At 43.6% G+C, this 21,892-nt stretch overlaps 1 protein-coding gene across 1 annotated transcript in view; it reads left to right on the forward strand.

Moving 5' to 3' along the window:
* Positions 1 to 2,477: 2,477 nt before the first annotated feature.
* Positions 2,478 to 21,892, forward strand: part of LOC110162715 (obscurin-like protein 1) — a 74,280-nt gene continuing 54,865 nt past the window's right edge. Inside the window, exons 1-6 of the mRNA XM_055162243.1 lie at positions 2,478 to 3,483; positions 11,415 to 11,684; positions 12,026 to 12,286; positions 13,145 to 13,456; positions 13,983 to 14,249; positions 14,572 to 14,847. Coding sequence (XP_055018218.1) covers positions 2,478 to 3,483; positions 11,415 to 11,684; positions 12,026 to 12,286; positions 13,145 to 13,456; positions 13,983 to 14,249; positions 14,572 to 14,847 — 2,392 coding nt within the window. The remainder of the gene's footprint in view (positions 3,484 to 11,414; positions 11,685 to 12,025; positions 12,287 to 13,144; positions 13,457 to 13,982; positions 14,250 to 14,571; positions 14,848 to 21,892) is intronic.

The following is a 21,892-nucleotide window of genomic DNA, read 5'->3' on the forward strand; positions in this document are numbered from 1 at the left end:
TTTTATTTTAGTGTCTATCATTTGTGTGCTTGGATGTTCCCTGCACTTGGCCCCTGAATGTATCATGTGGCCCCTTAATGGCCCCTGTTTCAGAAAAATCCTAGAACCACCACTGTTTCACTGTTTGGCTCACTCTGCACAACATCTAAAACATATGACAGACCTGAGATCAGCCACTGCTTATCTATGGTCATACGTTTCTGTCGAAATTGGCTGCCCCATCGAAATAAACAACCTTACGTTTTTCTGTTTACAGTTGTACAAGTCCAATAAAGCCAAACCCTGACCCTGATCTCCCCAGTTTGACAACATGTTTCTTTGGATTACAGACGTGGGTTTGATGTTGATATGTTTGATATTTTCTTCTTTTCATTCAAAAATAAAACTCAGCTCGAGCTCATCTTTGCATTAACTCTAATTGTATGATCACCAGATCCATGAGCTCCTTCAGCACAGGAAGCTCCTGAGGTTCTTTATTTTAATAGATCCATGTTCCTCACTAGCGTGAAGAGCTCTGAGGTCTTCCACAATCCACTGCAGATCAAGCCCGATGTTTCCAAACACTATTGTCCAAGTTCTACACTGCAGCAGATTATTCATTCAAATCTTCTGTATAAATACATTTTTTATACTGTAGAGCCACATCAGCCCGTTTGACATTATAATGTGTTTAATTCAGCTTTGACACATTTGTTTACATTTTCCAGAAATGAAATTTAAAACCACATGACTCATTTGAGGTATCGTTGGAATTGTTGATTAGTTAAATAGAAGAGAACACTACAATGACATGGAGATGAAGAAAACTGGGACATTTTGTCATTTCTTACATTTTGCCAGGCTTACTACTGCGAACAGAGCCCAAAGGAAGTTGTACACTGCAAAAAACAATATCTAGGCAAGTTAAAATGACTTCTGTAAAGAATAATTGACTTTATTTGAGTAGATTCAACATTACAAGTAAAATGATCTACTAAAGGAACTGTGTGTGGAAGTGTGTTTGTCTTAATTCAAGCAACATTCGATTTTGTTTCTCATTTTAAGTGCAAAAAGTTTTTGTCAGGGCTGCCCTTTGTCACCGGTTCTGTTCATTATATTTATGGACAGAATTTCTAGACGCAGTCAGGGACCAGAGGGGGTCCGGTTTGGGGACCACAGGATCATCTCTTCTGTTTGCAGATGATGTTGTCCTGTTGGCTTCATCAAATCAGGACCTGCAATGTGCACTGGGGCAGTTTGCAGCCGAGTGTGAAGCGGCTGGGATGAGGATCAGCTCTTTCCAGTCTGAGGCCATGGTTCTCGACCAGAAAAAGGTGGCTTGTCCTCTTGGATGGGTGGAGAGTCCCTGCCTCAAGTGGAGGAGTTCAAGTATCTCAGGGTCTTGTTCACGAGTGAGGGGAGGACGTGAGATTGACAGATTGATCGGTGCAGCGTCAGTAATGGTGCGGTCGCTGTATTGGACCGTTGTGGTGAAGAGGGAGCTGAACCGAAAGGCAAAGCTCTTGATTTACCTCTCCTCACTTCTGGTCATGAGCTCTGGGTAATGACTGAAAGAACAAGATTGCGAATACAAGTGGCCGAAATTAGTTTCCTCTGCAGGGTGACTGGATGCTCCCTTAGAGATAGGATGAGGAGCTCAGTCACACGAGAGGAGCTCAGAGTAGAGCTGTTGCTCGTCCACGTGGAGAGGAGCAGCTGAGGGGAGGGCATCTGTTCCTATTGCCTGTGGGCATGTCCCACCGGGAGGAGGCCCCAGGGAAGACCCAGGACACGCTGGAGGGACTATGTCTCTCAGCTGGCCTGGGAACACCTCGGTGGAGCTGGAGGACATGTCTGGGGTGAAGGAAGTCTGGGAGTCCCTGCTTAGACCGCTGCCCCTGTGACCTGGCCTCAGATAAGTGGAAGAAAACAGATGGATGGAAGTTTTTGTTTTTCTTATCTTAAGTGTAGCAAGATGTATTTTGATATTTTAAATACAAAATTTCCTGTTCCATTGGTGGATCATTTTACTTGTCAAGTGAAATTTACTCAAATCATGATAAAACTTTCTTAATTCAAGTCTTCTTAACTTGGCTAGATTTTTGTTTTTGCAGTTGCATCTTTCCAAACGTCTTCCTGGTTTGTGAGCCTGTTTGATCCTCACCAACAGTAAAGAGTGCACTACATTCATGTGTTCAGCTAAAATACAGAAAACCATGCTTGACCATAAATAAACACACGTGAGTTATGAATGTACAATGTTTCATGCACTTTTCACTATTTTATTTATACCAACCACCCCAACCTTGGAGAATCCCAATTTAAAATTTTGAAACTCTGCTCGTCCTATCAGAGAATCTTGATGAGATCAGCTGCAAAGTCAGTTGTCAAATAAACATAGCACTTTTCATGAGACTTTTCTTGTTCCTCTTTTCCAGGCCCTCACAGACCCCCTCCTCCAGCGCCCCCTCTCCTCCTGCCACTCTGCTCGCCCCAGGATGGACGTGTTCGGGGGAGCTCCGCGGTTCCTGGCCTACCCTCGCCCGGTGCTGGTCCAGAGCGGCACCGACGCCGTCCTCAAGTGTCAGATCGGAGGAGACCCCAGACCGGCCGTCATCTGGGAACGCAACAACGAGAAGATTGACCCCCAAGGACGATATCGCGTGTTCGAAGACGGGAACGTTTACAACCTGATCATCACTTCTGTCACGATCGAGGACAGCGGACAGTATATCTGCAAAGCCAAAAACAGCATCGGGGAGACCTATGCGGCGGCTACACTCAAGGTGGAAGGAGAGGCTCAGGAGATGGAGCTACGAGAGGAAAACAAGCCACGCTTTCTCATCAAACCTCTGTCGACGCGAGCTGGACGTGGAGAGGATGCTGTTTTCTCCTGTAAAATTTGGGGCAACCCTAAACCCGATGTTGTTTGGGAGAAAGATGGCAAAAAACTAAACGAGATTTTCGAAAGTACTCATTTTAGCGTTGGCTCACAAGATGGCGGGTGGTTTCAGCTGAAGATTTTCAAAACACGAGCGCCGGACGGTGGAGTTTATACTTGCAAAGCGAGGAATGAGTTTGGCGAAGCGTTAGCTGGGGCCGTGCTATTGGTGGACGCGGGGCCCGGACACGATGATGAAGCGAACAGAAACGGATACACAAACGGACATTGGAAACCTATCCCGGGACGCAGCGGTCGACCGGCGCCGAACCGCTTAAACGATACGATGACGAAAACAGCAAAAGTGAAAATGTTTGCGGTGACGGAAGGAAAGCACGCTAAGTTCAGGTGTTTTGTAACGGGCAAACCGAAGCCGGAGATTATCTGGAGGAAAGATGGTCGTCTGATCCTGTCCGGGAGGAGGTACCTGTTGTACGAGGACAGAGAGGGGTACTTCACGCTCAAAGTGTTGTACTGTAAACAGAAGGATAATGGAGTGTACGTTTGCGCCGCGTCCAACACGGCCGGACAGACTCTGAGCGCCGTGCACCTGTCTGTCAAAGGTAACACTCTGCTGGTGTCATAGAATCTCTCATTTAAACAGGTTTGATGTATCAGTGCTCTTTTTAGCTCATCAGCCATTGGCCTTAAATCTCCAGCAAAGTCTGATATTATCTGACTTGCTGCTTAAAGGTCCTAGATTACACCAAACTGCAACTAGAGTGTTGTTACTTCTTTAAAAAACAGAGCTGCAGTTGTGTTTTGTTTCATTCGCACGTTTGAGTAACTCTTTATTATTAGGCTACGTTCAGACTGCAGGGCTTAATGCTCAATTCAGATTTTCTTAGTGAAATCCGATGTTTTTGCGAGGTCGTTCACATTTCCAATTAAATGTGACTTGTATGTGACTCCAGTGTGAACATTAAATGGCCCAAAAGTGTCCCACATGTGCACTGGAGACACGACGACGTCAACCGCAGTGAGCGTCTCTGTGTTTACAGAAGTTGTCCAAACATGGACGCAGCATTGAGCACCTGGAGATTTTAAAGTTCCGCTCGTACCGAAGTCAGAACATGAACAACTTACTTGTTTTAAGGAGGAGATTGAGAAGGAGAAGGACGAGGTTTTTGGCCGTGGTGTTTTGTGGGACAGAACGTTGAAAGGAACGTGTGGATGTGGAGACATAGCCAAGAGTGGTGAGTGGTGATGTTCTTCACTTCAGTGACACGGAGTTCATTAACAATTTTCGTATGACAAGAAAAAAGTTTGTGTACATTTGTGTCTTGTTGATAATGTGTAGGTGGATGAATGCGCCTTGGCCGTTCAGACTGAAGTCACATGTCAAAAGATCAGATATGTATTGGTTTCAGGAGCACATATCCAAGTGTCCTGGGTCACATTTGAAAAAATCGGATCTGTGTGGTTCAGACTGTCATTAAAAGATCAGATACAGGTCACACAGGGGCCAAAATCAGATTTGGGTCACTTCAGGCTGCAGTGTGAACGTAGCCATAGAGTGTTTCTCTCCAAAGCTCAAAATGCTCTGTTCCACCTTGGTATGTCATGAAGTGGTAGTTTTCACCTTAACAGCTCCTTTTATCTTTAGTTCAGGCAATTCCAGGGCTGAAATGATCCAAATGATTCTAGCGAAAGTGTGTGGAGTTTAAGTATTTGACATTTGAGATGTTATAGGCGTTTTACACCATATGTGGCAACAAATGAAGATCTTCCAGAGGAAACACTTTGAGGGAAAGGCCCATCAGAGTGGAGTAAGAATGAGGTCTTTCCTCTTGTGTTCACCTGGTTCCCCTGGAGGCTGCTGTGATGCTGCAGGACACAAAGGAGGAACACTTTTGGTTGTCTCACAGGATCTGCTGACCCTCCCTGAGTCCTCCTGTCAAACTGTACTCAGCTCTGCAGCCTCAGACCACTCAGATTTACCTGCAGCCATATCTGTCTGTATATCTGAAGTTTAAAAACACATTGGAGAGCTTCCTGTATTACCACATGACATCACCAAGTGGAACCACCTAAATGTGGGTTTGTGTGTTAAACATGTGAATGAAACAAAACACAATCCAGGTCTGTGTGAGAACACTACATTAGGACACTACACACAAAACTTTATTTGAAAACATATTTGTGAAGAAAAAACTGCACAAAACGTGTCTACAGAGCTCTGAAAAGCTTGTGGTTAAAAAAAAAAAAAAAAAAAAAAGGGCTGTGGGTGAGTTTGTAGTAAATTAAAATTACAGAGTTTAGGGAAAATAATTAAATAATACAGTCTACCCAAAAATATCAGCAGACCTTAACTGACACTTTTAAAAATCAGAATCAGCATTGACGAAGGAAAATTTAAAAAAAGCAGTTAAACACTAGTTTTAAGAGTTATTTTATATTTTCCCTCACACTGTGAATGAAACAAAACACAACTCCATGGATGTGTGAAGAATCCCTCAGTCGTCCAGGTAGAATCCATGGCGAGGAGAAAATTCAGTTTGTCGACTGGATAAAAGTTTGTTTGTTTGAAGACGTTTTGCATCCAAGCTGCTTCTTCAGTTCTGATCAGGACAAAACACCGAGCCACAAACAAAGCAATGTGGTCTACTCCATTCAGTGCAGTGAAGACTGCAGTGAACACTACACTGGAGAAACTAAACAGCTACTTCACAAGAGGATGAACCAACACAGACGAGAGAGCAGCAGTGGACCTCAGTCTTCTGTACATCTCCACTTAAAAGCCACAGGCCACTCATTTGAGGACAGCGAGGTACAGATTTTAGCCAGAGAAAAGAACTGGTTTGAGAGGGAAGTGAAAGAAGCCATTTTTGTTAAGAAAGAGAATCCTTCTCTAAACAGAAATGGAGACTCAGACACCATCTGTCTCCTATTTACAACTCCATCCTCAAACTTAATTCAAAACAAACAAGAGAACAACAGGTGTATCCATGTCAGGTCCAGAGGTGTGGAAGCTCCATTATGGCCATGAATTGTTCTACTAATTAGACCCCACACTCTGTACAGGTCAACAGGCCCAACTAACAAACAGAAACTGTAAACAAGTGTTTGTGGTAGTTTCAGTGTAGTTAGCTCCTCCCTGCAGATATAAGGAAGTGTCCACAGCGTCTGACCAGAACTGAAGAAGCAGCTTGGATGAGCTGAGACACGTCTTCAACCAAACTAACTTTTGTCCAGTCGACAAACTGAATTTTTTCTTCACCAACTCCATGGATGTTTCTGAGGAGGACACTACATTACTACACTTAAAGTCCCACTGTGGAACATTTTGTCATATTGAGAACTGAGTTAAAGGCCCACGGTGGTACATTTCCTCCCAGTAGAACCGGGTTAGCGCCCCACTGCTGTGCCTGGACTCTGAAGATCAGATGCAGCATTAGATATCATAAAGTTTTATTTGTAAATGGCAGCTCCAGTTTCACAGAGTAAACAGTGAGAGGACGAGAAGAGCTTCGAGTCAAGTTTCTATCATTCCACCTGATCTCAGTCTGACACTATGACTTCACCACAGCGTCAGGGACTGGCAGGGACTGACAGGGACTGCCAAGACAGAGTGGCTGGCACTTTGAGTCACACCAATAAAATCTATTTTTCAGTGGCTCTCAAATATTGGACTAATATTGGAGTAGAGCAGAGGGGGCTAACTGGTCAGAGGCAAAGAGCCATGAGCTGTCATAAAGAGCCACACGTCACACTGAGCCACACCACCACCACCAGGGGCGCACACAATAACACACACATGTACATCTGATTAAACTGTTTGATTATTCCAATTCACAGAGCACTCAAACTGTTGAGGCTGAGTTCTATATTCCATACAATATATTTAATAAAACAGGGTTGCATAAAAAGGGGTCAAATTTGGATTCATTATGCAAATGTGTGTGTTCTGGTGTATTTTACATGTGATATTCTGTCACAGTGTCATTTTATGATTTCTTTCTCAATAATAAAATCCCAGAATGCAATCTTAATATTACTACTTTTAAAGCAGAACTATTCTGCAAAATGGACTTCAGAGCTTTTAACCATGTTCTAGTTGTTTGCTCTCACAGTTGACCCTCTGAAGTTGTATTTGGTCATGTGCATGTTTGAGTCATATTGAATCACTTATTTTCATGACACCATATGCAGATAGTAAGTCAGACCTGTTCCCGGTGCATGTTGGACTCCACCAGGGCTGCCCTTTGTCACCGGTTCTGTTCATAATAACACTGTATTGGACAAAATTTCTAGACGCAGTGAGGGACCACAGGGGGTCCGGTTTGGGGACCACAGAATCATCTCTGCTTTTTGCAGACAGTGTTGTCCTGATGGTTTTAACAAGCCAGCAGCCTGCAGCATGCACTGGGACAGTTTGCAGCTGAGTGTGAAGTCAAATCTGAGGCCATGGTTCTCACCAGGAAAAAGGTGTCTTGTCCTCTCTGGGGGGGTGGAGAGTCCCTGTCTCAAGTGGAGAAAATCAAGTATCTCGGGGTCTTGTTCACCAGTGAGGGGAGGATGTGAGATTGACAGGTGGATTAGTGCAGCATCTGCATCTGCCCAATCTCCGTTCCTCCCCTCATCTATGGTCATGAGCTTTGGGTAATGACCGAAACGACAAGATCGCAGATACAAGTGGCACAAATGAGTTTCCTCTGCAGGGTGACTGGGCACTCCCTTAGAGATACTCTACTCCCTCAGAGTAGAGCTGCTGCTCCTCACACTTTCATACCTACTGTGACGTACACTCTTCCTTCTGCAGTTTTATTTTCTTAATCAGTGATACACGTAGGATTTGGCAGCGTTGTGTCATTTTGGTACAAATGTAAGAAAAATGCTCTGCTCACTAGTATGCTGCTGTCCATACTTTAATGAAGTCATTTTAGATAAATAGTGTGATTTAAAAAGTTCAAATTATAACACCATGATCCACAGGCATCATAGATTATAACTATAGAGCAAACACAAGCACTGTAGTTCCAAATAATTTCAATACTTTTACACCAAGTTACATCATATTACAGTGACAAAAACACTATCAAATCAAGTACCAAGTTTCCCTATAACTATATCCTTAACTATTGAGAATATCACCAAATAAAAGCGTAACTAAACTGGAATGCAGTTAAAATTAGTATTTAGAATATGTACTTTGGGTACATTCAGTTATTCCCCTGCACTGTCTGTATCATAAAAGAGACTGCATATAATTTTCAAAACATTTTAGACACTTTATTGAGAACCACTAAGTCACACTCCAACTATGTATGAGCTGTTACCCAATTAGGGATGCTATTGAAAGCAACTGCCTGAGACTGTCCCACAGAGTTGTTTTTCTGTTGTTGTGTAACATGAAAACAAGAGAAGGGGCCTGGTTAAGTTCAAACCTGACCAAGGTCTTTAGTTCTCTTTACAAAACCATATTTATAGTCCTGATCGTCACTGGCAGAAGGACTGTGTGCAGAGTAAAGACAGATCCTGTTTCTGTGCTCAGTGTGAGGTTCAGTGTGTCACTGCAGCTGCTCAGGTCTGAACCAGAGAGACGTCCAACTGTGATAAACAACATGCCCTCTGCGCTCTCAACTGGGAGCAGGAAGGGAACATGGAACCTCAAATACAAAACCAGTGGTGTAGTGGAGATTTTTGAAGTGGGGGTACATGATTTGTGATGTCATTGATGTGATGAATCCTGCCCACCCACCTACCTTAAAACAAAACAAAACAAAAAAATCTGTAATATTTGCTGGGGTTTTTTTTGTTTTTTTTCACTCAAAATGATGCAGAATCAGGTTACTAACATTAACCCCATTAATAATCACCTACAGAACATAAATCACAGACTACAACACCTGAACCAGGACTAAACCAGGACTAATCTCGGACTTGAGAGTGAGAGAGTCCGTGGAGCAAGGCGTCTGCCAAGTGGGTGATGGCTGCACTTAGCCCCGTCGGGTATGGAGCTCTGCACCGGTCCTTTCGCCTGTGGTCAACTGACAGTCTATGTGGGTGCACCTCTGGGCCTGTCCTGACACTAAGTCCAGGTTTAGTCCTGGTTTAGTCCTGTTTTAGTCCTGGTTCAGTCCTGGTTCAGGTCACTATAGGACAGTAGTGCAGATTTCATGAGCCTATGCAGGTTGTTTTCATCACTGCCAGTCGCTCCGTTTTGACCTTGACAATGGTTTGACAAGTTGTAGCTAATTTATATTTGTTATTTCTTTATATCTGACGTCAGGAGAAGTGGGTGGACAGTGTACCCCCAAGTACCACGCCCACTTCAGCCCTGGACAAAACCTATTGATCCAAACTCTGCACAAAATCTGCAGATAACCAGGGTTTACCAGCCTTATTAGACCAGACTTCAAGAGCATTCAGGGACTACAGGTCAGAAATCTGAAATCCGTCCAAAAGAGTCAAAGTTCTAATGTTTAGTTGTAGAGTGTTAACCGTGATCCTGTCACAAACCAATGCTTTTAATGAGTCACAAACAGACATCACAGTATTTTCAAGAATCAGACTGCAAAAAAATGTACTTTCTACTTTCAGAAAAAAGTCTCAGTAGCTACAGGAGCAGCCTCAAAGTGCACCACACTGTGTGACCCGGCTTAAACATTAACCTGCTCATTGGCTGTGTGGTGGTTAACACTCTCATCTCACAGCAAGACTCCAGGTTCGACTCTTAGGACATTCTGTGTGGAGTTTGCATATTCTACCTGTGTCTGGGAGGGTTTCCTCTGGGCACTCTGGTTCCAGATAAGTTAGTCCTGACCAAGACCAGGTCAAGATCTGGAGATGGGTCCCACTGCTCCTGACACGTGTGACCCAGAGACACAGAAGAATTGGTCAAATACAGAGGACAAACCTGCATTGCGCGAAGGCTTTGCAAGCGTGTGTGTTTATTTTAAAGTGTTGCTTCACTCAGACCTCTTCAGAGCTCAGCAGACTCGGTGCAGCAGGGTCGAGTTTCTCACATGATCCACAGAAATCCACATTTAAGACTCAACTAAAAACATCAGCTCAGAGCCTGTGAGGCGGCTGTCATCACTGTCTGTGCTGTGGTCAGGCTCTCTCCAGAGACCGTCTCAGGGTCGAACTCTGGGTCTGGCTCGGGGTCTGGCTCTGGGTCTGACTCGGGGTCTGGCTCTGGGTGTGGGTGGGTCTTGGTGTCTTGGTCTCTTATGTGAGGTGCTTTAAAATGACACTTTACTGACAGCAGTGACACTGGCATGTTTTAAAAGGGGGTATCACTCTAAATGTCATTTTTGGAGCTTTCTACAGTGTCGCACACTGAGGTGCTTCGACGAGGTGGCAAAATTGTAAGAATGCACACACAAGGTGCTCTGCACACACCGGGCGCTCTGCACACACTGGGGACTTGACCCCATGCCTTGAGTGGAGTTATTTGAATCAAAAGGACAAAAGAAGTGATTTAAACTTTGAACAGAGGCATGAGAACTGCAGCAGAACCAGGGAAAACCTCGTGGTTCAACTCTGCAGAACACCAGTTTCTCTCCCACTTCTCTCCATGTGGAGACTCTCACTAAACTCATTATAACCTCGTCAAACCAGCACCTTTCCTCTGCTCTCACAGTCTCGCACTCTGTCTCCCATCATATAAGTAATCTGCAGATAAAACGCTCATCTATAAGTCATGATGCGTGTCGTGATGTTGACGTGTGAATTACACTGTAGTGTGCGTTGGTCTTAAAGAACATAGTGGTAACCAGACTGGTATCAGTCTGTATAAAAATATGCAGAGTCTGAATTTCCCAGGCAATGTTTGAATAATCTAGTGATCTCTCCTGTACAGTGCTCCGGCCACAAGCCTACGTCAACCATGCTGCCACACGACGATTTTCCATAAATATAGAAAAAACATGATACAAAACATAACAAAGGAGAAACTCAATACCGTCAACTGTCAAATTGAATTTCTCCTTTGCTCTGGATCCTACCTGGACGACTGAGGGATTTTGCAAACATCTTGAGAACAACAATGGGCCAGCCACTCTCAAATTGGTAAGAAAACTGGAAACAGAACTGAAGAAGCAGCTTGGATGAGCTGTGAAACATATTTGATAAAAAACAATGGATCCAGTTGACAGAATTGAATTTCTCCTTTGCCATGGATCCTACCTGGACGACTGAGGGATTTTACGATGATGTAAAACAAAACACTACAACTTCACAAACTCAATCCAATATTCAGTAGTTTTATTAGCAAGATGCACGCTGATTGTGTTATGCTAGTGCTCTGAAGGGGGAGTGCAGAGAGCAAAGGGAGGGGGGACTCTGACCGAAAATTAAATTGAAACTTATAAAATATGTTAATACATTATTTCCAGCTTATGGCATTTTCAAAAAAATAAATAAAAAGGTAACGTGGTGATCTCAATATGTTGTGTTACAGTTAATACTCCACAGAAGTGTCTGCCCCTCTGTAACAGACTTAAACAAACAGTATGACTGAGTCTTTCATTGTGTCCTCTGCTGTCAGAGCCACCGGTGCGGTTCAAACAGCCACTCATCGACCTGGAGGTGTGGGAGCGGGACCTGGCGGTTCTGGAGTGTGAGGTACCAGAGGACTCAGTGCCCATCACCTGGTACCTGGAGGACCGACGGCTGCAGCCCGGAGCCAAGTATGACATGGAGCAGTGGGGCACCAAGAGGAGACTGACCATCAGGGACATCGGGGTAGACGACGATGGGATCTACCTGTGTGAGATGCCCGATGGGGGGAGGAGCATCGCCGAGGTCGCTGTCAAAGGTCAGGCCCACTTACACGACCAGTCCAAAGATCAGACACTTTTTCCTAAGACCTGAACTCTTGCATGACTTTATTGATTTCTCTTTGTTATTTGGGCTGATTGGAACCTGATGAATGCAAAAACAAAGAATTATATTTGTATATTTATATGTCCACATTTGATATAAAACCTTCATTTTATGTTTTGATCATTTTGATGGAACAGAATAAACTCACAATTGAATCATGATTTGCAAAAACTGTTGCAAAAACCTGAACAACCCAAAATGTGTTGGACATATATGTGCACACATGTGGACGCCAGGTCTTAGGAGGATACACCACTCTCTTTTCTCACACAGGCACCATAGTGAGGAAGCTCCCTCGCAAAGTGGACGTTCTGGAGGGGGAGAACGCGGCGTTCTGTGTGGAGGTGGAGAAGGAGGAGATGGACATTCACTGGTACAAAGATGGAGTGGAGCTGAGAGAGACCCATCAGACCATCCTCAAGTCATTCGGACGCACCCACATCCTGGTCTTTGTCAACACCATGCCCCAGGACACAGGGCAGGTCATGTTCTTTGTGGGACGATCTAAAACCTCCTCACAGCTCAGGGTCAAAGGTGAGGGGCATTTTTTAGCTGATACAAATATTATGTTAAATGGAGGTGAAGAATATATTGAATTATTGATCGTGACTCATAAACATTGTTTTGAAGATAATCAACATTTGAATATCAGGTACAGCATGCGTAAAATACAGTCTCAAAATGGTGCAACAATGCTGATTAGAAGTGATCTCGCACAGCAAGATGGATTCTGTAAGTCTCTGTGAGTTCTCAAACTCTCCAGAATCCATGTTGAGACACATCTGCTGTATGGTTAATCAGGCGAGCGGACCAATCACATTGCAGCATTAAGGTTTGGGCGGAGCCAAAGGCGAAAATTTGGACACACTGACAGATGTACTTCAGTCTGTTTACACAGAAACACAGACTAGTAAGTGAAAAAAAACCCAAAAAAAAACACTTTGTGTGTTTGTGGACAGGCAAGATGTCTGTGCTTTTCTCCCAACTGGATGTCACAAAAGTTAGATTTTCTGCTGTTGTGACTCGACCAGTCAGATCCAAGTATTCATCGTGATGTTCCGTGTTTTCTTGATTGTTTTCAGTGAGCCTTTCAGAAGGATAAATGTGCACGTTGAGCTCTTTCACACACATGCATGAAAGTGATATTTTTATATTGTAGTGGGTGATTTTGCAGCTCTTTCACTGTCGGACTTAATGGTGGACTGTATAACTTCTGCTTGTCTCTGTGGTGTGTAAATATATCCATTTTACATTTGATCAATTACAATAGCTTATTTCTTTATTATATACCTTAAAAATGGAGACAAACGGTGGCATACTGTCCACCAGAAAAGTTACACAGTACATCTTTTAAGCAGTGACTGTCCCTCTGTGCCTGTCCCTGTGCTGCAGCGGCCCGTCACTGCCCGCCCAGTGCTCCTGTAGGGGTTCAGATCAACACGGAGCGGGCCAACGCTGCTCTGCTCTCCTGGATCCCCGCTCAGGACTCCAGGAAAAACCCTCCGTCCGGATACGTCCTGGAGCGTCAGGAAGTGGGCACGGGTTCTCAGGAGTGGCTCCAGTGTTTGACCACCGACTCGGCCACGTCTGTGGAGATCCTGGGAGACAGTGTTCCCTGTGAGGCCGACTACCGCTTCAGGATCTGCAGCGTCAACAAGTACGGCAAGAGTAACAACGTGGAGTTCCCCCGCACCGTGCACCTGGGTAAGGTTTAAGTAAAATAACACTGGTCATTTAGGTATGTAAAACAGTTGTTGTTGGTTTTGTTCCAAATAAGAAATATTACACAGATGGACTGCACTGTGTGGAGCTCCACTGTCCCGCCCACGTCGAAGTCCACTCTGATTCTGGTTCTGATTCCATTAATTTTTCCCATAGACTTTCAAAAAATTCTAACTTACATGATTACCACTGAGCTTTCAAACTTCTAACAGTTCTTTCCTACGGCGAAAATGTATTGAATTGACTTCTGGAATGAGAGGCGGCAGTCACTGTGGAGCTTAAGGAGGAAGTGCACAAAACTAAAACATTTTAATAAAAAAAAAATAAATAAATAAATAAATTTAGAACATTTTCTACCAAGATTGGTACAAAATGAGAACTTTACATTTTCTTTTAAATTCACATGTTTTGAATGTTATTTTGTTAGCTTGCATAGCTAGCTAAGCTATCACCATATTTTAGAATCTGAAATTTTAATTCCCCGTCCCTTGTCCCTGTTCGTCCTCAGTGCCGGTGGCCCGGATACAGGCTCCTCTTCAGGACGCTCTGGTTCCTGAGGGACAGGACGCAATCTTCTCCATCGAGCTCACCGCCTCAGTCATCGGGACCTGGTTCTTAAACGGGACTCAGATCCAGGAGGACGAGCGGTTTTCCATGAGACGAACCCGGACGCACCAGTCCCTGCGGATACGCGGAGTACGAGACACGGACAACGGAGCAGAGATCACGTTTATCGCCTACGGAATCAGAGACTCTGCTGCCCTGTACATACAAGGTACAAGGAACTGACTCACATCTGTCACTTTGTAAAAGGAAAACTCATAGAAAGAAAAGAGGATGTTAAGGACAGCCTAGCATTTCCAAAAAAAACATTCTTAAAAAAAACAAACAAGGCTTCTTTTTTTTTTTTTTTATATATAACTTCCTAACGTTTAGATTTTTTATTCAAATGTTCATAGTTAAGTTCTTGTATTATGTTATTTGCTCTCTCCACTGCCTGAACTCTGAGAGTTTATATTTAATGACAAAAAACTGAACAGGAAGTAGTGATGCCAACAGTGAGCTAATTTCCTCTGTTATTCTGAACTGTCCCACAGCTCCTCTGGTGAAGTTCTCCCCTCTGTCTGAGATGGACAGAAACAAGTTTGTGGAGATGGGGAATCCTATCGTTTTATACTGTGAGCTGTCCGACCCCGCAGCCCCGGTGCACTGGTACAAGAACGGAGTCGAACTACAGACCACGGAGGGGCTACACATCCAGTCTGAGGGCACCATGAGACGCATCGTCATCCAATCAGCAGAGTTCTCTCACTCAGGTGTTTACTGCTGTGATGCCATCGATGACGTCATCCGGTTCAACGTAGAAGTAGAAGGTAAGGAATGTTCATGATGGTTTTATGGACAAATCATCCATATTTACATCATATTTAAATCATCATCATCAGTATGTGTGAGCAGCTGTTTGGTGTTAAAGCAGAGCTGAGTAACTTTTTACTATTCTTCCTCTGGAGAGCCCCGTGTATCTCTGAGATTTTATTGATGGTAAACCACTATAGTAAGTCTTGCTGAGTCTTGTTATTCTGGATTATTCCAGATTAGTCCTGGTCCTGGACTCGCTGAAGTTGTCCATGTTGAGAAATTCTCTTGTGATTATATTGTATCTTCATGACTTCATGACCTAACCCAGGATTCACATGTTGCTGTTTGAGGCGTCTTTGTCACTTCTTTTAACTCATGTCTGTTGGAAAATGTAACTGATTCACAAAGTGTCCAGTTCTAAACCTGGGCTCAGACTGCAGCTCCTGAGCAGCTCTGGTGCAGCTCTGGTGGTGCCGCTGGAGGTGCTCTAGATTCTTTCCAGTGGGAGTGTATTTTGGCTGGACGCTGGACCCAACCACAGCCTTTTCACTTAATAAATGTTATAAATAAATAGTTATAATGTGAACACGTGGTGTGGTGTGTGTGGCTGCAAAAACAGCACAACACCATTCTAAGTGTTAATGCCACAACTACACGGGTCTGACCACAGCTGGACAAGGGGCAGTGTGAGCGAGGCGTGCCAGCTCGGTATGTGCCCCTAGACTCATGGTCTGTGGTTCATACTTGTGTTGTGTTTTGTATAAGAGATGCCCAACAAGGGGCAATGCAAGACACGCCATTCATACACAAAAAGTTACTCAGTTCGGCTTTAATCTTTTCTTGATTTTCTGGTTCAGAGAACACATTTTAAATGAAACTCCACTTACCTGTAGCTCCGCCCGTGAGGTTTTCAGCCATGGCAGAGGCTGAGAGGAACAAAAGCGTTCACTGTGGTCAGCCTCTTCTTTTACACTGTGAGGTGTCAGAGGCGTCAGCGCAGGTGCAGTGGTACAAGGACGGCTCCAAGGTCCCTCCACAGAGCGGACTGGAGGTTCTGTCGGAGGGGAGGGTCCGAACGCTGCTCATTCACTCTGCAGAAATGTACCACTCTGGGCTGTACTGCTGCAAAACCAAAGGAGACTCCATCAGCTTCAATGTGGACGTCACAGGTGAAGTCTTTTACCAGCTACACACTAACAACATCTTACCACGCTTTTCTTGGGCCATTTCTTGGCTTTCTTTTAATCAAATGCTTTTAATAACTCTTTTGGTTAAATTCTTTGAATGTTCTGTTAGTATCTTACTTACATGTATCACGTCATGTGGTGCCCTATTTGTGGTGGCTGTATTGTTTATGTATGAATGGTGATGTGGTATTAGCTGCCACTCTTTGAGTCAGCTGGCCCCAAGGCAGCTGTGGCTCTGGATAAAGAAGTATCCTACCATGAAGAGTATGAAAGATGAATGGATAACTTAGTCAGAGTAAAAAAAAAAGTAATTATTACTGAAGTAAGAGTAACTGCCTGGATGTAACATTTTATTTATAATTTGAAGTTAGTATAATTGGAAGGACAAAACTTTAAAAGGGCAAACACCTAAATACTAAAACTAAACTAAACAAATCATATCTGAAGGACTGGAGCAGGAAACACACATTTTTAAATCATTTCATACTGTCAACATAAAACTTTTGTCACTTTAGACTCACTCACAGTGGGAAAAGGAAGCACAACTTTTACTCCAATAAGTAAGTAGAGTACTGTTACACTGTACCTACGGCAGTTTCCCTACTAGGGTTATCAAAAGAATCAAAAATCAGATACTAATTGACAATAAAACTAGTATCAAAACTAGATACTCAACTCATGTAGGTATCAATACTAAAAAAGTCGCATACACAGGACAGAAATGAACGTTTATTGAATGTCTTTAGAATGATGTGTAACTGTATCAGAACAAGTAGAAGATCACATAGACTAGTACACACACATGGACCACTGAGGGATCACACACATATAAGGACACTTGGGAATAGAAAAGAAAGTTCGACCATTTAATGTTGAAAATCATTATTACTGTTATTGTCATCGTCTTATCAGAATTGTTATTGAGTATCGAGTCTGTTCCTTAGTATGGAGATTGAATTTTAGTATTGTCACAACATTAATCATCTCTAACAAATCTTTCGCCATTTTCGCTTCTTGGGTACTTTCTTGGCTTTACTCTTAATCAAGTGCTCTTTATTGCACTTAAAGCTTGTGTGTTCTGATGTTATGTTGACTCTTTGTTGGTCTCATCGTTCACTACCAGCCAAAAGTTTGGACACACCTTCTCATTTGGTTTACAAGCAAATTAGACATTCTGATCAGGCTCTGGAAATGGTAGCAATGCAAAATAAAAAAGTGCAAAGCAGTGATCAAAGCAAAGAGTGAATATAAAAGTATATAATATAATCTACAATGTAAATAATCATGAAAATAAAGAGCAAAAATGAAAAAGTGTGTCCAAACTTGTGACTGGTAGTGTATCCGTAGCTCCGGCCGTGGTGTTTGAGCCCATGTCAGAGGACGCCCGCTCTCTCTCCGTCCCGGTGGGCAGTGCCGTAGAGCTGCAGTGTTCAGTGTCAGACCCCCAGGCCCCCGTGCGGTGGTACCACGATGACACGGAGCTCGGGCCCGACTCGGGTTGCCAGATCTGGGCCGAAGGCAGCAAACGGGCGCTGTGTGTGCAGTCTGCAGAGATGTGCCACTCAGGGCTCTACTCCTGCACCACGGCCGACGATACGCTGGAGTTCACCGTCGACGTCCAAGGTGAAATATTTACACATGTTAGGGCTGTGCAGCTCAGCGTTAAAGGTGTACTGTGTAACTTTCAGCTCCTTCTCTCCATGGTGATGTTAAAACTTTGTCTAGATCACGGATGGGCAATTGTTTTTTCCATGGAGCCACACGAGAAACAGAAAATATTGTAGAGGCCAAAATAGTTAATTCAGTTCTACATAAAATGAATTGTATTTCTTTATAAAAAGCATAAATATCCTTGTTGTGAGGAGCTGCTCAGACTGGGAAGAATTTATGTTCTGACTAAACAATGAAAAAGTGAGACTGCCCAACAAAAAATGTCATTAAAAAAAGAACCCTGCAATGTAAAAGTAATGCAGCTTTAGTTCATGCATGAGATAAAATATGTTTATTTTGTTTTTCCAAATGAGCTTAAATGGGTCAGTCAAAGTCGACTAAAGGTGCATAAGTGGCCCGGGGGCTGGACAATGCCCAGGTCTGCTCTAGAATGTTCCTTAGTATGGTGGTAAACTGATCTGTCTTTTCATATCATTTATTTGGTTTGAGATTTAGCTTGAAAAAAAGAAACATCTTACTGTGAGGTGGCGTCACATGCCATCTATAAGTAGATAGGCAAGTATAATGCCATACTGTGGAACATTTCAGGCAAAGCAATAACATCTTCATGAAGACAGTCGGTGGACCCTCCCAAAAGAAAAGTTACATAGTTCAGCTTTAATTAGGTTTTAGAATCATTTATTCAATCAGTACTACAATAATAATCCTTTTTTTTTTTTTATTATGTACCACAAAAAAAGTGTTTCTTAAATTCTCTTCTGAATGAGCCACTCTCTAATCAGTGGTTTTAAAACATGATTCACAAAACTTAACTTAAAAGAAATAAGTAATTGATACTTTGCAGTGACATCATGTTGGGGGTGTTCAGCATGTATTTGCATGGCAGAATGTTCAACAGTTACCATGGTGACACATTAGCAAAAACATGAAAAGTCAAAAACAAAACAAAAACAAACAAAAAAAAGTACAAAATGGATTTAAACAGCACATTTTCAGGAGCCTGTGATCAATACGAGCGTTCATGGTTCTGTTTAGGAGTTTGATTTTCAACAAAAAGGTGAGAGTAACTGAAACAAAAGCTCATAATACTGAAGTCTAACAGAGTTTCAGACAGAACATGCCTCCAGTTAGCATCACACCACCAGAGAAGGTTCATGACATCATCTGCAAAGTATCAATATGTCTATTTTCAATCTACATGTTCATTTTGACTCAAGATAAATACTTTTGTCAAGTAATAGTGGTTTCAGTTTTGACCCAAATATCATGTTCGTGCTCTTTTGTATAAAACAGCCCTAATTTCTTATGTTAAATTTGTATGTATAAATGTAATAACCTTTTCTGTTTAGACGCAACTAACACACACTGCTTCACGTTTCGTTTAAATGTTCCGTTCAGTCTGTGACTTCTATCTTAATCTTTTAATTGAATTGGAAATAGTTAGTAACATGTGAGTAATTCTTGGTTTTCTGAAGTTGTTTTAAATGTCCCAATGCTAGCCCTCCCCGCGCCCACAGTCTTTGAGCAGCGGAGGTCTCTAGAAGCGGTCGCACCTCTGGAGTTGGAATGTGAGGTTCCCGACTCGGCAGTTTCCATTTGCTGGTTTAAAGACGATGAACAACAGCAACAACAGCAACAGCAACTACTCCTCCAAAAACTAAACCAAATTTGTGAAGAGCAGAGAGACAGAGAAAGAGAAATTATCATTGCTCCTTCTCCTGACCAGATCTTGAAATCAGATTTAAACCGCTGTGAGGCCACTGACGACAAAGTCCACGTCTCTGTGCGCCAACAAGGTGACTGGTTTTATAGTAGTTTTTAGACATTTAAATAGAGTCCCACTAACACTTACTCAATTTAAATGTTGTCTTAACTGTCACTGTGTTGTACCTGTTTTTAAGTCTTTAACCTCCTTTTCTCATAATCTGCAGTCCTTTTGTTAGAGTAATTTATTACATTTATAAAGAAATCCATCTTTGTGGCTTTATACAATTGTAATTTGAATCTGTAGCTTCGTCATTGCCACCATCACCGTCACCATCACCATCACCAGCACCAGAAGGTTTGGAGATGGTTGAAGTCACTTGCTCAATGGAAGCTTGTGTAAAACAGGATTGTGCGGTGCAGGTTTCGGCACTACTTCGTAAAGAGTCTATTTCTGAAGCTGAAATTGAGCCGGTCCACGTGGAGAAGGCCGTTATAATTCAACGCACGCATTCTGCAAACTCAGGACCGTACTATTGCGCAACAGCTGACGATGTCATACGACTCGTATCAAAAAACCAAGGTGATTTTCAGTGTTTGTTGTGGTTAAATGTTGTTACTAACTTTGTATGTCGCTTCTGTGTAACGGTGTTGTGCTGCAGTAACCCCATAGGATTTAATGTATGTTTTGTGAAGTCAAATGTGTTGAGTTTAACTTTTTTGATTGAAGAGGAGAAGACCAGTCCGGTCGTGGGGCCAAGTTCGATAGTTCAGCAGTTTGAAATCTCGGACCCGGTGGCAAAAGCGTGCTGGTACAAAGATGGGACTCCCATCTCCCCCGAGACGGATGACTTCCACGACGTCAGCGATCAGAAATGCCCCGAAGAGCCTCAAGATTCTGGATCGAATCATGATATTGGACAGTGCTTTGGTCCTGTGCAAAGCCATGGTCCCAGGTGGTCCACTAGTCCAGTTGAGCTCCATTCGCTGGTTCATCTTCACAGTCCTGTAAAAACTGAGAGAGAAATCGAGCGATACTTTATCGATCGTGAGGGAAATTCAAGTCATGGTTCTGGACAATTCTTCAGTACAGTTCAGATCACCAGCTCCTCTGCGCAGAGGGCAGTAACCACAAACCAGGCCGTACCAGAGTCCACAAACCTGGCCGTACCAGAGTCCACAAACCTGGCCGTACCAGAGTCCACAAACCTGGCCGTACCAGAGTCCACAAACCTGGCCGTACCAGAGTCCACAAACCTGGCCGTACCAGAGTCCACAAACCAGGCCGTACCAGAGTCCACAAACCTGGCCGTACCAGAGTCCACAAACCTGGCCGTACCAGAGTCCACAAACCTGGCCGTACCAGAGTCCAAAAACCAGGCCGTACCAAGCAAGAACTTCAAAGGTGGAGATCCAGTTTTCATTTCTGCACTGTGGTCTGAAAACACCACGACTGACTGTTTTCTCTTTGAACAGAGCAGAGTCACAGTCCCGACAGTGAGAGCGCAGAATCGGCCCCAAACTCAGTGGAAGCCAAAGGTGATTTGATTGGTTTTGGCATCAGTCATCCATGTAACACAGCACACAATCGCCTCTAACCAGAGTGGAACCATCTGCGCTCTGAAGATGTACGTGTGACCGCTTCTCCATGACTTTATCCTCCATCTCCTGCAGTTCTTTTACATGTTGTGTCGTCACTGTAACCAAATGTGTGTCCTCTTCATACTAACTACATGTGTTCACGCTAACCTCCATCTTGCTTCTAACTTTTGACTCTTAAATTTCATCTTATTCTTATCAACACAAGACCCCTCCATGTCATTGCTGTCCTGAACATGACCCCGTTGCAATGACAACCTTCTCTTAAAACTGGACCTTAATGGATTTAAAGGATTAAAATGATAGGACGCAGATTAGAGAGATGTGAGATTTAGAAGGAGGGAGAAACCACAGGCCAATCTGGGTCATCTTGCTTGTCTTTGCAATGGATCCTCAATAACTCCATGCTAACCCACATGATGCACTTTCTGTTGAGACGATTACGACTGAAACCTTTCTCTGTGCACCATCACTGCCTTTAGCCCCAGCGGCGCGGCCCTCCAACCCAGAGAGGAGCAGAGAGAGAGAGGAAGAGGAGCCAGAGGAGGAGATTCCAGGGGGAGAGGAAGCAGGGAGGAGCAGGGACAGAGACATAGAAATTGGAGACAAAGAGGGAAGAGGGCACCCGGAAGAGAGCCCACAGAATAAGAGCCAAGAGGAAGAGGACGCAGAGGAGGAACCAGAGGAGCAGGCTAGGACAGAGGAGGAAGCAGAGGTGGAGGGCCCAGAGGAGGTCACCTGTTCAGATCAAAACTGCTCACTAGACTGCAGCAGCAGAAGACCAGAGACCAAGACAAATCCAGAACATTCCAGACCAGCCCTCCTCTCTGCTCTGAGGTCACAGGCTGAAGCAGTGTTACTGAAAAAACTAAAGCAACAGTGTGAGAAAAAGACTAAG

This window comes from Boleophthalmus pectinirostris, unplaced genomic scaffold (assembly GCF_026225935.1).
Source record: "Boleophthalmus pectinirostris isolate CB_2022bp ecotype Guang Dong unplaced genomic scaffold, ASM2622593v1 HiC_scaffold_1, whole genome shotgun sequence".
Classification (NCBI taxonomy): domain Eukaryota; kingdom Metazoa; phylum Chordata; class Actinopteri; order Gobiiformes; family Gobiidae; genus Boleophthalmus; species Boleophthalmus pectinirostris.